The sequence below is a fragment of the Gymnodraco acuticeps genome, unplaced genomic scaffold, assembly GCF_902827175.1.
Source record: "Gymnodraco acuticeps unplaced genomic scaffold, fGymAcu1.1, whole genome shotgun sequence".
Classification (NCBI taxonomy): domain Eukaryota; kingdom Metazoa; phylum Chordata; class Actinopteri; order Perciformes; family Bathydraconidae; genus Gymnodraco; species Gymnodraco acuticeps.
The window spans coordinates 1,869,715-1,887,741 of NW_022989977.1; the positions used below are offsets into that span (position 1 = coordinate 1,869,715).

The 18,027-nt window shown below is 42.4% G+C and overlaps 1 protein-coding gene across 1 annotated transcript in view; it reads left to right on the forward strand.

Annotated features, from left to right (window-relative positions):
• The first annotated feature begins 13,377 nt into the window (after nt 1-13,377).
• LOC117543244 (DNA-binding protein SATB1) overlaps nt 13,378-18,027 on the forward strand; it is a 43,985-nt gene continuing 39,335 nt past the window's right edge. Inside the window, 5 exon segments of the mRNA XM_034211389.1 lie at nt 13,378-13,487; nt 13,489-13,552; nt 13,554-13,591; nt 16,472-16,647; nt 17,567-17,693. Of these exon segments, the coding sequence (XP_034067280.1) occupies nt 13,378-13,487; nt 13,489-13,552; nt 13,554-13,591; nt 16,472-16,647; nt 17,567-17,693 (515 nt within the window).

Sequence of the window (18,027 nt, forward strand, 5' to 3'; positions counted from 1 at the left end):
TCTCTCTCTCTCTCTCTCTCTCTCTCTCTCTCTCTCTCTCTCTCTCTCTCTGTCTCTCAATGTCCCCGGAGAGCAGCGCGTCGGAGAGGAGCGGCTGTAAAAACCAAAGTGGGGCAATGAGACAAGCTGCGCCACAGCTGGCAAATCATCGATTTGAGCATCAGAAACGGGGAGGGGCGGTTCGTTTACCTGCCACCCTCTCAAAGCAGCCCTCCTCACATGCCGCGACTCTCCTCTCCTCTACTTCACCTCCGCTGCTCACATTTCTGCGCTCCATCCGCCGTGTGCGCTCCTCAACTTCAACCTCCGCCTGTGCGGTTTCTACAACACGACTCCCCCCTCCTCAACCATAGGACTTTTGACTTTTTAAAAAACAGTTTTTTCTCCCACATAGCAGTTGCCTATTTTTGGATCTCTCATCGTGGAGCAGTGACAAGAGGTTGCTCAACTTTTGATGGAAAACAAGAGGTTGGGCGACTGACTTTTAAGGTACGGTCCCACAGTGTGCACTGCTGAATGTGTCTCTGCTGTCATTCTTTCACGTGCATGGTTAGTGTATCCGCACATTTTCTGCATATGTTTTAAATCATATTTGTAATTCATATTTGTTTTATCGCACGACTCGTCAAAATAAGGTGCATCACCTCGGAATGAGAAGGATAAACGACGCGGTTCTAAATGAATTAAAAGCTATTTCAGACATATCTGCCAAATCACTTAAAACCCACACCGACCGGCTGCTAGGATTTAATATTTTATTAAGGGGAAAAAAGAATATGAATGTTATAGTTAATGGTAAATACAAACGCACGAATTATAACTTTGTTTTGGCATCTCATTTTATGTACAGACACAGGCCTGCGTTTCTGCACGAATAAGCAAAGCACTCGTGATATTCGTGGGGTTAAGTCAATCCATCTCCTCTAATTCATTTAACAACTTATTCAGTGCGCAGCTGAAGTGATGCTGCTGCTGACCTGATGAATTCAGGAACCACTGATCTTTAGTTATTATTTTTCTCTCAGATTATAATTTTGTTGCATCTTGTTTGTCACACCTCCTCTCATAATGTTCTCTTTTTACTCATCATAATGAAGTGTGTGTTGACAAACCACAGTTGTTACCAAACCGCTGACATGTCTTTTAGAACTGCTGAAGCTATTGCAGCCCAACTGCCCATCTACTTTTACTACTTTTTATTAGGCCATTAGAGACACTTCATTTATTCTCTCCACATACTTACTATTTAATTACGTGTCAACTTGCTTCAACACTTTTATTGCTATAGCATGAAGCACTTTGTGTAACTCTCAACAAAGGCACTCCACTGGCAAGGTAAAAAAGGGCAAACAAACAGTTAATAATTGTGTTTCTCTCTGCATGGCTTGGTGTGAGGCAGTCAGATAGAAGTGATGATACAGAGATGGTGTTGCTGTATGGTCTGCCTTGTGGCTTTTGTCACAGTGCTGATAAAGTAATTTCAGGTAACCAGACCTGTGCGTGTGTCTGTGCGTGTGTGAGAGAGAGAGAGAGAGAGAGAGAGAGAGAGAGAGAGAGAGAGAGAGAGAGAGACAGAGCAGTTATGAGAAGATGTATTGCCAGCTTAAAACTGCGTGGGCACTGATGCTCTGCGGTTTTCAGGTTTTTTAAAGGTTTCATTCTTTGCACCTTCAGAAAATAGCTGACTTTTCACACACCAGCATGGCCAGTGGCTTTCACTTGTATTATTTATATGTAGATAGAAGCAAGAACACACTTCTTAAATAGACTATGTTTTAGGTCCATCTGTAAAGATTCTATTTGCTAATTTTGCCGTGATGCTCTATGAAAATGATTAGCAGGTCTCCCTTGTAAAAGAGTTCAATGATCTCAATGGGATTTATCTGGATAAATAAAGGTTTGAAATCAAAGAAATTCACTATACATTTTTTTGTAACAATTTGAATTAAATAGGAAACTTGATCAGATAATTAAAGGGTTATAATCCGGAAATAATCTTCATCCTCCAGTGTCACCGGTTGTTTATTATCACACTGGTTTCGGGTTGTGTGCTTTGCTTACATGCGGTCACGAGGTCCAGCATGGCACCTCTGCATGAAGAAAAGCAGGTTATGGCAGGGCACCGGTGTGTTTCTTCTTTTATCTTTGCAGATCTGTGGCAGTTCAAGGTGCTGTGGCTTATCTGGTCAGTGCATTTTTACAGCAATGACACAAAGCCCTTTTCCTGTCTCAGGCTGCGATGTATCGCTTCTTGTAAACATGCTCAGAAAAAAACCTCAACGGCACCTTGTGAACATTAAAACAAAACTTCTCGGTTTTACTCCTCGCCTCCAGCCTTTATTAGAAACACCCCTTTCCATCAGTTTGTGGTTTTTAAAAGTAGCACAACAAATGTTCAATTACATATCTACAACGTCAGTCTGTGAGGTTAAAACGCCTGCATATAAACTTGTTTGGCAGCAATGATAAGAATCAGTGTACGGATGCCAGGTCACACACATCCAGCAGTAAAGCCTAAACATCTGTTGTAGCTTATTAGTGTGAAATTAAGTCCTTTGAGTGTGTTTTGTCGTGCTTACGGTTCTTACAGTAACCTTACTGTGATTTACAATTAGGATGAGAACTCGGAAAACACCGAAGTGTTTCCATCTTTCTACCTTTCTTGTTATAACTTAAAGATCATTTTTTTCCCCTCAGGGTTTTGTTTTGTTTTCATGACAACTCACCGAAACTAGTGCACGTTGCGTTTACTGTACTGTGTAGTAACCGGAAATCAGCTTCAAAAACAATGTCATCTCTCGCTGTCTCTCCCTTAAATCCCACTAGCTCTAGCATCAAACCCTTCTGTAATTGTCTGTTCATGTTGTGAGGTCGGCGGTGTGTAGGTCATTGGGGACGGTGAGGTCTGTGTATCACCAGTTAAACCTTGTACCCCTCCAGTGTTAACCAGATTAGTTAAATACAATAGAGCGGCTGCATGTTGGCGTGCCGAGCTCTCGCTCAGTCTCAGGTTAACAGACGCTGAAGAGCAGGTTGTCAGATGAGAGTGAGGGACGACAACGTTTGCCCTGCCTGCGACCCTGAGAGACTAATTAGTGTTGACATTGGAGGGCACAGGTTGTTATGTCTTTTGTTGTTTTTGCTGTGTGGTGTGTTCTGAAAATGATATCAAGAATGCTTCATCGCTTTGATTTCAAATTGAATTATGCTCTCTATCAGGAAAATAAAAAATGTCCATGGAAAGTTTAGTTGCCACAAAAAATCCTTTATGAATGTAACGCTGTGTTTGTGTTGGAGTTGTGCGTTGAATTCCCGCAGCAAAAGAATCAGATAATTAAAACCCCCGACTGCGGGGTATTTACTGGGAGTTTAGAGCGAGGCTCCGTCTCACTTTGCTAAGACTGATATCTCTGCTAAAACCATTAATCGTCTTTCTTTACCACCTCGATAATTATCTCTGTAGCAAAATAACAGCTCAGCAAACAGTGAAATTATACCTGTGGTAGGGAGCAGAGTAAATACCTGTTTAGCTGCCAGCAAATGTATTTATTAGACTGTCGCCAGTAAATAAGAGGCCTGTCTCGTTTTTTAATGTGTGGCTCTTTGGGGATTCCACCCCTCCACACCCCCCCCCATCCCTCCTCTATATGAAATAGCTCTGTTATGATTGCTAATAGAGGAGAAAGATAACAATGATTCCCAGCCTTTTTTTTTTTGATGACATGTTGCAACTAGTTTTGAAAAAGAAATGGTTGGTGTGTTGATAGGGACCGCTGCATTCCAGGGCTGAAAAAAATGTAAGAAAGCCCCCCCTCCGCCATCTACAGAGATACCACCCTGGGTGAGCGCTTAGTGTGTGATTCGGGAGTTAGAGCTCATTTTGTCATTATCTGGAAAGTTCTTTATATAAATGAGAAAGAGGGGGGGTTTGAGGGTTATGTTGTCCCAGCATGTTTTACTGCATTTCTCTTGGCATTTGCTTTGCATACTGTTGATCCAGATTCCTTGGCTTCCTGATAAAAGCGTCACATTGTTTTTGGGTCCTGACAATCAGCCCCGTTGGGTTGGCGTGTCCTCCCCGGGAGATAAAATACCCAAAGTCCATCATGTCGGTTTTGTCACGCTTTTACAAAATTGACATCCCTCTTATGTTAGATTTCTTTTTTTGTCCGTGTTATTTATTGCTTCATGCTACCATGGCAAATATAATTTAAGCAAGCATATACATCTAAGTTTTCACGATTCAAATCACATTATTACATGTCTCATCATGTGGTTGTTTGTTTTTATTTCCTGAGAGGGAAAAAAACTCATTGTCTTTTATTCCAATGCTTGCCTTTATCCAATCTGTGTAGGTTTTTCTGAATCCTTTGTTCGGTGGGAAAAAAAATAGAGCGATTTAGAGGAAAGCGCATCCCGCTAAGATCAGGTTGTTAATACCCACCCACATACTCCAATGAAACAATTTCAACAGATACTGTATTCTCCGCCCGTGTCTCACACACACTCACACCCTTGCCTTATCAACTGTTTTGTTCGTCAGAGGATGGATGATGAATCCTTTGACAAGGGATTAAAATAAGCAAAGAACCATATCCTTAAGTCTGCACCTCTTATTCAATAGTTCTGCCTGAGCCTCAATATTAAGAGCTGTTTTCCCCACATCCCATCACTCCTTTCATCTCAGCGTAGCGCCACTTCTCGCACACTGAGGCGAGTAACACCATCCTATCCCCTGCCTTCATTTCTTTAACACTCCCAAGAACTCCCCACAAGGCCGGGATACTGTGCCCTTCACCACGTCTCCCTCAGGTCAGGGAAAACTCAGCAGGATGTGGCAACCTTTCTCAACCCTTCAATCTGTGCCACAAATCCATCTTCAGTATCTCTTGCACACACACAAACACCCTTGTAGTTCCAATTCTGTTAGTTGTATATCTGTTGCGACCCACGAGGCAGAAATTAGACTTTAATTATTCTGTCATGTGATGACCGGAGTCCAACGAGCGGTGACAGAAAAGTTATTTATTTAAAAAAACGGCCTTGGCTCTGTTGCCCGTTGATTGTTCTTTGAATGATTGGTTTTATAATTTGATAAAGAGAGCAAGAGGGGGTTTTAAACAAGGCGGTGAAGGGTTTTCTCAGTAAGAGATGCCGTTTTCAATCTTTGATCCAGATTCCTGCGAGGAAGATTGATCTAAACTGAGCTGGCTTGCTGTAAGTTACGCTCACTGTGGACCTGATGACCCTGAAGACGGCTTTTTAGTGTTAGGGTTCATGCTGAGGTCCGGAACCTGCAAAGAGGCCTTGTTCCACACAGCTCGAGCGGATGTACATGTGTCTGTGTGGCGTGCATCAGTGTGGGAGTTGCATTGTGTACAGTTCTCACCACACAACGTAAGGGTGGGAGTCGAGAGCGGAGAGAGTGAGAACAGGGGGTGTTAGCGGATCAGTTTTTGTCTTTCATACATCACCTTAGGTGGAAGAAAGATCCTGATACGGCGACACAGAGACCCCAATTGGCGTTAGGCCTTCCTGTCAGCAGATCTTAGGTGCGGACCACTCGCTCCGCTTCTATTTCTGTCGACTTCATGTGATTATAAAACAATTAAGCACTTAGGAGTCGACTCTCAGTTCATTACATCCCCCTTGTTCTTTCTTTCTCCCTTTTATTCCTCCTCCCACACCGAAGCGCGGACATATGAGAAATGCAGAAATCACCTTATTTTACTGGTAATTGAAAGCCACACTAGCTGTATGAGAGGCTAATGGAAAACACAAAACTAATTTGATTTGGAGGATATGTTCATTATGAAATATTTAGTCTATCTGTGCTTACCTCGTAACGACTGATTAACCAATTCTTCATGGTCCTCAGATTTCTTATGAGGGAATATTAATAAACCGCAACCCTTAACTCTATATACTGTATATGTATACACTATAAAATAAACCTTGGCTGTGTTTTTTGAGCAACAGTTGTGCAGGAAGATCAGTCATTTAAAAGAAAGCTGTTACTCACAAACAGAACATTGCATTTCTGAGAAGACGCGAGACGTGTTCTAGTAATCGTCAGATTTCTAGTCTTTTAGTATTTAGTTTAAGTAGCACATTTTGGTTAGTCTGGAGTCTGTAATTGTATTTTAAAAAGCATTAACCCACATAAGAAGAACCTACAAATGCTATAGAGAGAAATTATTTCTATGTTCCAAAATACACTATTCCAATTTGTTTATTTATAAAATACTATCTACTTCTGCATCAACTCTGTGCTTTCGTTTGGACAGACTGATTTCATGGTTTTTACTACTCATTTAACTGCTTGTTGGTTTTGCACGGCATGCACTGTACACCACCTTGATTTCCTTTTTTCACTGAGCATGTCATCTTCTGCCTCGCTGAGGTTCATCTGTGCCCACACTGATGCAGACGTGCTTTGACACGTTCCCAAACAGATTATTAAATCCTTTGCAGCCTTTAATAATACCATTATGTTTATCTATGTGTTTTTATTGTAAGAGACACTTGAAGAAAGAGCTCAAAGTCAAACCAGTGACAGTGCTTACCCTCGTGCTATTTGTGTTCGCCCAGACTGGATGCGCAGACTAATTTGTATTAGTAAACCAAATAATCGTATTAATCCCCATTAGAAGCATTACCAGTGGTGAGCATGAAGACATCACAACACCTACGTACAGTCAGTGATGGCGCCGGCTTCGCCTGACACAGTAAATAAAGGAAGAGGCTTTTCTATGTTGAGCCAACACGGATACATTTAACATTTATTTTTTCCCCCTTTGTGTGTTGCTTGTGGCTGTCTTTAAAAAACACGAAATAGACATAATGTTTAATTACTCCTGAGGCATAAACATGTGGTTTAAAAAGCAGTAGGCCAGATGTGATAGTTGTGATAAGTGTGTTTTGGTGGAAACATACAGTACCTGTGGTAAAACACACAGAGAAAGAGAAATGTATCTGCGGTGTAATGCTATGACTCCTAACATTTATATATGCGGCGTCTTTTGTTGCATTTTAGCATCCAGGCTGCCATGTTCTCATGTCATTTTGCATGTTTCCTGTACAAATGTAGCCAACATGCACACATCTTGCCTGAACAATTACGTACTGTATCTCCCCAACACAAAGCCGCACAGGCTTGTAAAAACCCACCTTGAACAGAGCTAAATCTGTATTCAGCAGACGATTATAACAGCACACGGCTAGTATTTTTAAACAAGCTTTCTGTGTTTGAAAACCCATTTTTCCCCTCTTTTCTGTGTGATACAAAACGGTATATGTTAATTGATAATCAGCAGTGTTGATTCAGTGGTGCATTCAGTGCAAATCTGTGCCCTTCTGGATGTCAGAGGGTTTTCACAGCTACCTCTGTGCCAACCTAGCTGGCAGTGCCGGCACCTGTTGGCAGTGCCAAGGCCTGGCAGGGGTTATCGATGCTCTCTGATGGTGCCCGACAATCACCGTGGAAATGACTGCGGCTGCTTGCGTCATGCCAGATAGAAAAGAGCATTTGCCGACAATGGCTTGCCTTCACCATCGCTCCTATTTTCCTAACGCTGCTAACTGCGGCCAGGGAAAAAGACAAAAAAAAGGAGGAACGGGAGCTGCAGTGAACATGCTGTAAAGCATGTCAACGGAGAAAACATGTCAACATGCAGAATGTAGTGCAGCGATGCCGTGCAGGTGATGCAAAGTGATCTGCTGAGGAGAAGGTTTGGGTGTGGGTGTGGAGGCGGGGGTGTGGTGGTGGCGGTGACTGCAGCCTGTCGGTGCGATTCATGTTACTACATAACATATCACAGTGACAGCGATGAACCTCAACAGTGAGCAAAGTCGTACATGCTGCACATACATTTCAATAAAAATATGACCTGATTTTATTTCTAAATATTAAAAAAATGACAAATTCATCCTCTGGAATGTACCTCTCACAAAGCTCAAGATTAATTTCAATATGATTCATTTGTAAATTTCACTTTCATGTCTTCAGTGACTTTGCGGAAATCTGTCACATTTCTCAGAAGCAGAATAATATCTCACATTGGAATGAATCTGAAAATGTAGTAATTACTCCACAGTTTGGGTCTTTTATTCAGACACATAGTAGAGCCATTTATCCACACTGCGCACCACAGCTGTGTTCAGTACACAGCGTTGGCAGCTCACTGAAACCCCGAGAATGGTTAAGATAAGAATTGATCACTGAATCTGTGCAGCAGCCTCTGCTCATGAATTCAAACATGTTGGGGTCTCATGTGAGCAGTTTCAACAACTCTTCCATTTCCTGTTAGAATAAACCACAGATGTAGGACCCTTTTAAAATGCAGCCGCCCCCTCAAAACGTACACCTCCTGCTAACTGGGTGTCAATATTGCAAGACATTGTTCCATCTGGGGTCCGAAAGGTGAGTTTCACATTGTATTTTTCCGTTAAAAGCTTCTCCGCTGGCCTTCTGCTGTGAATTCATAATGCGATCACAAATGTACTTAAAAAGGAGAAAACTTTTGACCTCACTTGGTGGGTGGAACAATGATTTTGCTTCACAAATGGGGGTTGAATGACAAGTGTAAATGTATTGTTTCTACCAGTGATACAACACACCATCACTTCTTCCGGGATTGGTCCTTTGATCTGTTCCAGTTTCTGCCTCCTTTTAAAAGAACTCCAGTATGTTTCCCCTAAAATCTAGCAATACATTCCTTCTTTAAATCTGAATAACTTTCTTTATTGTTTAGTCGAGTTTCAGTCATCATCACCTGACAGTGCTTACCGTCAAGCTAAACTAAAAAGCTCACGTCTGTTGTGTTGCATTGTTTATGAAACAACAGCTTTGTGTGAGGAGATGTACTGTCACTGTATTTATTCTCTCACACAGAGGGGGTTTATAAGCCCTGCAAAGATGTATTAGTGAGCATGTCTTGTTATGTAGCATTTCACATGCGCCTGACCTCCACGGTCGGCTCACCACCTTTGTCGTCTTCAAAGGTGTACACACTTCCTGTTTTATGTTGGTTTCCTGTTTTTGTTTTTACACAACCTGGACGACAAGCCAAGCGTGTTCATTTCTGTTTGATGTTGATATTGGCCAGATGAGAGGATCATGTCGCCCCATCTTGCTTGGTATACCTCTCATGCCAAAAACAAAAGCTTAATGTTCAATCTGCGGCACAATTGTAATGAAAATAATGAATACGTCTTACTTACTATTTTCTATATCAATATATTTATTTGTGTTAAAAAAAACATTTCCTCTGTGGTTTTGAATCAAACATTGGACCCTACATTGACAGACAGCATTGGTGCATTGTCGTGTGTGTGTGTGTGTGTGTGTGTGTGTGGTGTGTGTGTGTGTGTGTGTGTGTGTGTGTGTGGTGTGTGTGTGTGTGTGTGTGTGTGTGTGTGTGTGTGTGTGTGTGTGGTGTGGTGTGTGTGTGTGTGTGTGTGTGTGTGTGTGTGTTGTGTGTGTGTGTGTCTGTGTGTCTGTGTGTGTCCACAACATATTAGTCTGGCCTTGCTCATAAAGTTGTGAAACTGTTATTATTAGGCCACCTTAAGGTAAGGTACAAACACCATATCAGGCTTTTATTGACAATATCAACAGAGATTACCTTGTCTGATATTTTTGCCGTTTGCTCGGGAGCAACACAGGCCGCCAACAAGGAAGGTTTCATGAAATAATGAAGGACAAATAATGACAAAAACTCACACATCAACTTGAGAAAAAACCTTCCAGTCTGCCATTGTTTACAGAGATTGTGTTGCTCTGCAGCCTCTAAACATTCCTCCTTTTCTTTCTTACATCAATTCAGTTCTTTGTCCACTTTGACAGTTCAGGGTTTTGTTGACAATATCAACAGAGATTAGCTTGTCTAATATTTTGGTATAATCCAGTTTGACATAGTCGGTACGACCTGCTATGGAGGTAAAGTTTGTGAGATAAAAGCAGACTATAAAGAAAGGCTAAATGCCTGCTATCTCTACATATGTTGTTTACTGACAGGAACATCTATTTAGTGTTGGCACATCCAACACATATTATACTAAGAAATCCTTGCAATTTAAGCAGCAGGGATGTATCTCCCTACCTTTAGTGTGCAGACTTATGGAGCCTTTCCACTTTTTGAGCCTCATAAATATTTATTAGTGCAAATTATTGCATTGCAAGTGGTCTTTAAGAGCTCAAGATATAAGTGTATACCTACTTAAATATACAAATAGTGTTTGTATTGTAATGATGGTCTAAGAATGTAGTCATAGTTCTGCGATTGCAACTCAGCTTTTGCTTTTTGACTTCTGATTTATTTTTTATTAAAAAGGCTAGGGGATTTATTTTAGATTTGATACAAACAAAAAAACTGATGGGATGTTGGTTTTAGGGGCGCACATACACGTTTTTATTTAATTATGCTTTTGTATTCCCCTTAGTTAATTATTATGTTTTTTGTTATCTCAAACTAACTGGATGTCAAATAGTTCATCTTTGACAAAATCACAGAATTTAAAAACTATTTTCTGGACAAAAGTCAATACAAAAACAAAACACTGTGTATGTGAGTGTGTGCTTGTATGCGTGTTAGCGTGTGTGTGAGTGTGTGTTGGTGTGCGCGTGAGCATCTGTGTGTTACCCAGTAATACATGCAGGATCGCCTCACTCTAATCAAGCTGATTAAAAATTCCTGCGCGCACAGCCGGAAATCGCACCACCGTTCTTCCTTGCTGTGTGCGTGTATGTGTGTGTGTACGCGCGCGTGTGTGTGTGTGTGTATGTGGTTGCTGTCCCTTTCTCCACTTTTATTTGTCTCCTTCAGGACTTTTTTGGCTTGAGATATGGAGAAATAATCAGATTTTATTAAAATTATTATAAGGGGATTATTTTTCCTTGCACACCACCACACACACTCCTGTTTCTCTCTTTATCCCTCTCTCATGCTCACACGCACGCACACACTCACACACACACACCCCCTGCTATCTTCTATTTTTTTCCCATTTTTTTTTTACCCCCCACCCACCACGCCATTTCAAATGAGGAGGAAGAAAAGGGAAAGCACAAGCAGCACCAGCAGCGAGGAGAGGAGAGGGGGGAGGAGTGATGAGTCAATACAACTAATAATTTAATGGGGACAGAGAGGGAGAGACGGAGTGAGAGGGAGAGAGACAGAGAGGGAGATAGAAAGAAAGAGGAGCTCCGTCCGGACGCCAATCCACAACCAACAGGACACCTCCTACTATTACTATCGCAGGCAGCTCTCTTATGCATCCACAGCAAGCCTTATTTATGCTCGACATCGGAAAGTATATCGCACTTTTTGACCCCCCCCTCTCCTTGTTGTATTTGCGAACCTGTTTTTGACTGTCCGCATATCGTCTCGCCTCCAACGCGGTAGCAAGAACACACTGTCGGTTATTAGTAATATTTTTCTCAGTCAGCCGGTAGTCAAATCTAGCTGAGCGGACGTTGAGCTATTTTTGTGTACGTTTATTCTCATATACACAGAGAAGGGTTTATTGGGTCTCTGCGGCGGGTTTTTATCATTACAACTGTGTCCGAGGTGCTTTGCTTTCCACTGGAGGCTGCTAACTGTACTGTGCCGATTGTAGCGATGTGGATTTTGTGGTGCGACTAAAGCTGAAGTCGCCTTCACTTTGAGCTACAATGTCGCCGTTTCGTTAGCGGTTTCTGTTGCCGTGTTTTTCCTCCAATTGGACGGAATTAGATAATGGACAACACACACACATGACCGCTTACCAATGTTCGCCTATCACGGTCCATCTCGACCTCGTCGTCTCTCACACAGACCAGGGTTGTTGTTTTTTCAGACCGCCTGTCAGTCCTCCGCGAAGAAGAGCAGGAGAAAGCGTCTTTTTAAACACTGAGTATTTTTACAAGCGTTTGCTGTCATGCACACGTAGGGAGAGAGAGGGAGAGATAACGAGACCGGGAAGCAGGAGTTGTTCTTTTTTCTTCTTTTCTACCCTGGCCAAACTTGAAGAAGACGTGTTTCCCAGGCGGTGTTATATGCTTCCGATTGCTGAAGAAGTGCTGCGTTTCAGGTTGGTTTGGAAGATTTTCACTCAACTTGTCTCCTTCCTCCCCTAACTCCTCATTTAGGGCTAATGGTCAATTTCTAACTCCTGTTTTTTGTTGTTTTAAGGTCATTTACAAATCCTGACCTGGATCTGGACTGTATCCCGGGTCTGGGTTCCTTTGGCCCCTTATTGTGGGGCATTAGTGGCCTCATTGCGTGTTATGAATGGGGGAGTTCATGATCTTGTGCGTGGGGGTGGATGATTTTGCCCTTTTCACTCTTTGACAACAGCATTCCAGTTCATGTTCATCAGCACAGTGCGTCAACCTGCATGCATCACCCTTAGTTACTTTTTCCATTCCATTTTTTGTATTCATAAACCCGTGTTTTATGATTGATACATTTCTTAAAGTTTACTCCAGGGAGTTAAAATAATGTGTGAATTGTCAGCTTCAGCCTCAATCAATAACTTTGTGTCTATGCACTAACCTGTGGATAAAGCTGCCAAAGTCGCCCCATCATTTCTTCCTCTCTAAATCTCCCCTGTGTCCTTTCTTTCACTTTTGAGGATTATTTTCACGACTCAGTTCTGTCTATTTATAAGTTTCCAAAAGCTGCCTTCTTTTCCCCCTATTCTAAAGTTGTAAAACGTATCGATTCCCATGAATATTGCTCTGTGCTCGCGAAACTTAAAGTTCAACCTGTAAAGTCATGTACCTGATAGTGTATTAATGTATGTGTGTATCTGTCACTGCAAAATGATGGTGCGGCCCTTTACGCGCCCTTTCCCCTCGGAGCTTGCGTCATGAATGTGAAGCCACACGAAGTGACTCAGAAACCAAATTATGTTAGTTTCACCTCTCTGCGTGCGCCGCAGCAGAACCTTGTTCCTTGAACTGCAATGTATTCATTCAAGTGGAATCTCACAGCAAATTAATGTGTGCGCTAAAACCGGGGCTTGTTTGCCCCTTCTCGCATGGGAATCTCTAGTGGGACAATCATATATAATACATGTGTTGAAAAATGGGAAACATTACAGCAGCACGAAAACGTCACCCATGGCTGAGTCGTCATAACTGAAGTGAATTGGCAGCTATTGCCGTAATGGGTCTGTTCTCAGAGCTTTCAATTACTTAAAGCAATTTTTTGCTCTATAAAAACGTCTCATGACATCTTCACATGTCAGTGACATCAACACAAAATATTTGGTGCTCAATGCTCCCCTCGCAGCACATTACAGTGCTTCTTTATTGCCACACACATATCTCCGCTGACAGCCGAATCTTTCTGTGTGTCTCTCCCCAGGTGATAGTGAGCAGAGGTGCTGAGAATGATGGACCATCTCAGCGAGGTGTGTTTGGGGAAGGAGAACTCCGACCTGATGAACAGCATGGCCGAGGCCAAGGCCCCGCCGGCCAAGCTGCCCCGCTGGAGCAGAACGGCAGCCCCTGGGCCGGGCCCGGCTGGGCAGCACCGGGGCCAAACTAGCTGGGGTCCCGTACAAACCCCACCGGCCACCTGCTGAAGACCTGCCACAAGAGAGGGTAAGAGGGAGACGGGTGTGTGAGAGGGCTATAACTCGCAACGTACATGTAAAGGATGATTTTGTTATTGATTAGTCCATCAAAAGAACATTTATATTTGTATTTAAAAAGGAAAATTGGCAACTATTTTGCTGATTTTAGTAATGTAACGATTTACCTGTAAACTCCCTTCTTTGTTATTGTACTTTTTGGGGTTTTCTAAAGTTTATTGGACAAAGCCATCAATTGATAACTCAGATTTTGGGAAATTTGCAAGGGGCATCACTCACTATTTTTTATAAAGCTGAAACAATTAATTGCTAAAGAAAATTACTTCCAAGTATTTGCCTCTCAAATAGGAATGTGCTACCTTTCATTGGCTTATATGTCAGAGAACTGAATACTTGGAATTCAAACTGTTAGTGCGACAATACAAACAATTGAAATATGTTGCTTTCGGCAGTGGGAAACCGTCATCACCATTTGTTTGCTATTTCTCAGATATTTTATCAACAATTCATTGATTAATTGAGTAGATAATCACCCAAAGTATCTTTAGTTGAAACCCACATTTTTGAGACTAAACAATTTAATAATTTTGAATAATTGTCAGATAATTAATTAAGGAATCACTTGTTAGTTTGTGCAAACTTATTATGAAACAAATAAAGTAAAACTTTGTGTGTGCATTTGGGCATGAGAAGAATAAACCACGTGAATAATGGAAAGCTATTTAAATGAAGTTTAAATAGCCCCCCCTCCCACACACACCACCTTCCACCCACCACCACCCGCTGCATGCTCTCCAAAACTCTTAAACCTTTTTACAATGTGTCTTTAGTCATCTCAGCGCACACATACACTGCACACACTCCCACTTATTTGCCCAGACAATAGCAAATAGAAAAGCACTGTTAGAGTTATTCCTGTGTCGTGCTGCAGAGCGCTGTGTCACCGCTCCTCTCTCCAAACGCAGCCCTCCTGCTCCGACATTTGTTTATTAAGGCCAAGTTTCAGTCCTTTAAGAGCCATTCTTGTTTTAAAGGGAGCCTTTACTATGAGATCATGACATAGCTTTTTAATATAACTTGTTTTTTCTTATGAAAAACACGGCAGGGAAAGCTATCCAAAATACGAACCTTTTTATGATAATGTGTTTGTTTTCTTGTGGGTTGGGAATGAGTTTCAAACCTGCAGGTTCTGAGTTGTAATAGCACTTGGCAGTGCCGGCTCGCCTGTTTGTTTGTTTGGCTGCTTTGGTTTTCTTTGGGCAAGAGGGACTGAGGAACTCTTGGAATGTGGCTGTGTGAGTGTCCTCAGATGGGCCGTTTTTTCTTATTTGCTCCTTTAATCTACGTGTCGCACTCCAGCTGAGAGAGCTTAATTCTTCTCCTTCATCATCTCCGCTTCTCTTGGCCCCCCTACGACGTTTGTTCCTCCAAGCCTCCTCATTGCTCCCCCCTCCCCTCCTCTTGTCCTTTTGCCGAGTTTCTTCCTGGGTAAAGGGTGAAGCAGCCGATGGAGGCAGGCGGGCCGCCGTGGAGGCTTCGCAGAGAGCCCACAGTGGGCATTGTGTCCGAGCCCGAAACAATATTTACAGCAGCCCTCTCCGGGCTCCCTGGAAACAAAGCCAGTATTGATCCCCCAAATGAACCTACACAGCAGTCTTTATTGTTAGATCTTTATCTATTAAAATCAGGGGAGGAGAAAAGCAGCTCTTTCAGCACATTCCCTGGCATCTGTCGGCTTATTGATTGTTTTGCCAGAGCTGTGTGCATCTTCTGGAATGCCTGGGATTGGAAAATATTAGAATGTGAATCATTTTAATCGGCACGAACAATAAATGAACAGATTACAGAAATGTGCTCAGGTGATAGTAGAGTGGAGACATAGTGAGGAAGTAGGGCAACAGGACAATCTTAAAACATGCTGGATGTACAGTCAGCTCTTCATCAACACTTTTCGATTTTATGCTGTTGTTATCATTCAAACTGAGACTTGAAAAGGCCACGTTGTCCCCATACCATTACTCTTCCTAAAACGTCCAGGATGTTATTTTAGGAAAAAGGCATATTAGGTGATATTTGCGTAGTGGGTCCCTTGAACATTCGGCAGTCTTTGGACAAGGATTGCTCATTCCACCTAACAGCAGAGCCACTGTTGACACAGACTAGAAAACCTCAGGACGCAGAGGTGGTATGGGATTCGAAGCACTGCATCATGGGAAAATGATTTTAGGTTGGCAGGGAGAAGGTAATAGTGATCACAGATTGTATAGTGAATAAACAGTTAATTGTGCCAAAAGGAGACATACGAGTTAGAGGATTTTGGTGGCTGCTGTTCACACTAAGCTTAAGGTGACAATGATTTCCAATTTATTTGTATTATATATATAAAGCTAACACAACTCACAGTGCTCTAATTCATTATCCTGGAAGATGACCTCCACACTGCAGGAAGGAATCCTCCAACTGTTGAGGCAATCTGGGAAAAACACAGAAGGAATAATTAAATATAAACAGAGAGTATTTCTAAATAAAACAGATAATAAATTCAGCCTCCGAATTGTGCAGTAAGGAGGGTTTGATTCCCAACGTTGCTGTGAGAGTTTGGCATTGAGACAAAGAGGTTAGAGTTAAGTTTGAAATCGTCCTATAAAAGATGAAAAATGCCTTTTGTGGTCCAAACCCATCCTTTAGTTAATTTCTGTCAAGAACTTCCACTCCGCAGCAATTGAATCACTCACTCATAATCCCTTGACTCTCAGCCTGAGTGTAACTTAATCGACAGCTCTAAATATTAATCTCGTCCCTCGGCAAACACTGAAGGTCAAAGTTTGTGTGTGAAGAAATGTGAACCCTTTTAGTTATAACTTAGTGTCTCTGTCTCCGTGTCCTCAGGCAACATGCTGCCTGTGTTCTGTGTGGTGGAGCACTACGAGAATCCCATGGATTTTGACAGCAAGGAGGAGCATGCCGAGTTCGTCCTGGTGCGTAAGGACATGCTGTTCAACCAGCTCATCGAGATGGCCCTTTTGTCACTGGGCTATTCCCACAGCTCAGCGGCCCAGGCCAAAGGTAACCACTCACTGACTCTGTTTATCTCTTCATTTTCCTCTCTGTTCTGCCACTTTTCTTTTCCCCCTTGCTCTATCTCTCTATGCTTATTAGCGTCTTCTCTACAACATTTTCTGGCATGCTGTTACTCCTGTACACACTCAAACACACATCTTAGTGCCTCAATCACACACACAAACACCCTCTCTGTGACCATAATAGCCTCCCGTCAGCAGTAACACATCCTGACACTGATCCCAGACAGGAGATGCTCAACTCTGGCAAGGGGTCACACACACCACATTCCCACACAGTCTAAATGCAAGGGCTTACACACTCACATGTTTACACGCATCGTGCGTACACGCAAACTCATACTGTATTTATTTGTATACACACACACACACACACTCAGTGACTCAGTGGGTGGGAGGGGCAGGTGGAGGAAAGGGTCTGCTAATTGCACTTGAGCTCACGCAGGCCGAGGGTGGCTGTTCCAAGGTGCCTCTTAGCATGCTCTTTTATTATAGCCTGTCCATCACACACACACACGCACACACACACACACACACACACACACACACACACACACACTCACATCTTAGTGCCTCCTCTTCCATAAGCGTTCTTCCTCTTGTGTGAGCTTTATGACAGTCTCAGGAGAAATTCTGACATCACTGTTAGGATGTCCATAACAAATAAAGTATAAGAAGAGTGTCTATGGCACCAACATGTCTATATTCATATGTTTTACATTATATTTCATACTAGTTATTCTTTAAAGGGATGCAGCCTAATGAGGTCATGCTAAATGACCTTTGTGCTGATCTATTCTCTTCTTCTTTCTTGTTTCCATTCTTGTGCATTTGTGCGTCCAAATATCTGTGTCCATATCCACCAATGTTCATGTGTGTGTGCACATACGTGTTGCATCGTCTAGGTATGATTCAGGTGGGGAAATGGAACCCCGTCCCCCTGTCATACGTGACAGACGCACCGGACGCTACGGTGGCTGACATGCTGCAGGACGTCTACCACGTTGTCACGCTCAAGATCCAGCTCCACAGGTAAGAAACACTACATACTAGAATCCAACACTTGATTGCATACATGTGTACCAATCCAAAATGTGTGTAGGTGTTCATAGAATCTGTTTTACCTGCCTACCACCCACTAAAGTGCACTGTCAAAACCTAAAACACACAGTTTTCTTTAATACACAGAGGAAACGTTTTACCTGTTAGTCTTGCTTCTAACATTCACACACGTAGCTTGTCTTGTATGCCCAGAGGCAGGTGCCAATATGCCGATGCCTTCTGCATCTTTGATACTGAGAATAGATACATTACTCACACACACAAAGAACAGACTGACCTTTCCCAGAAAATGTGAACAACATTT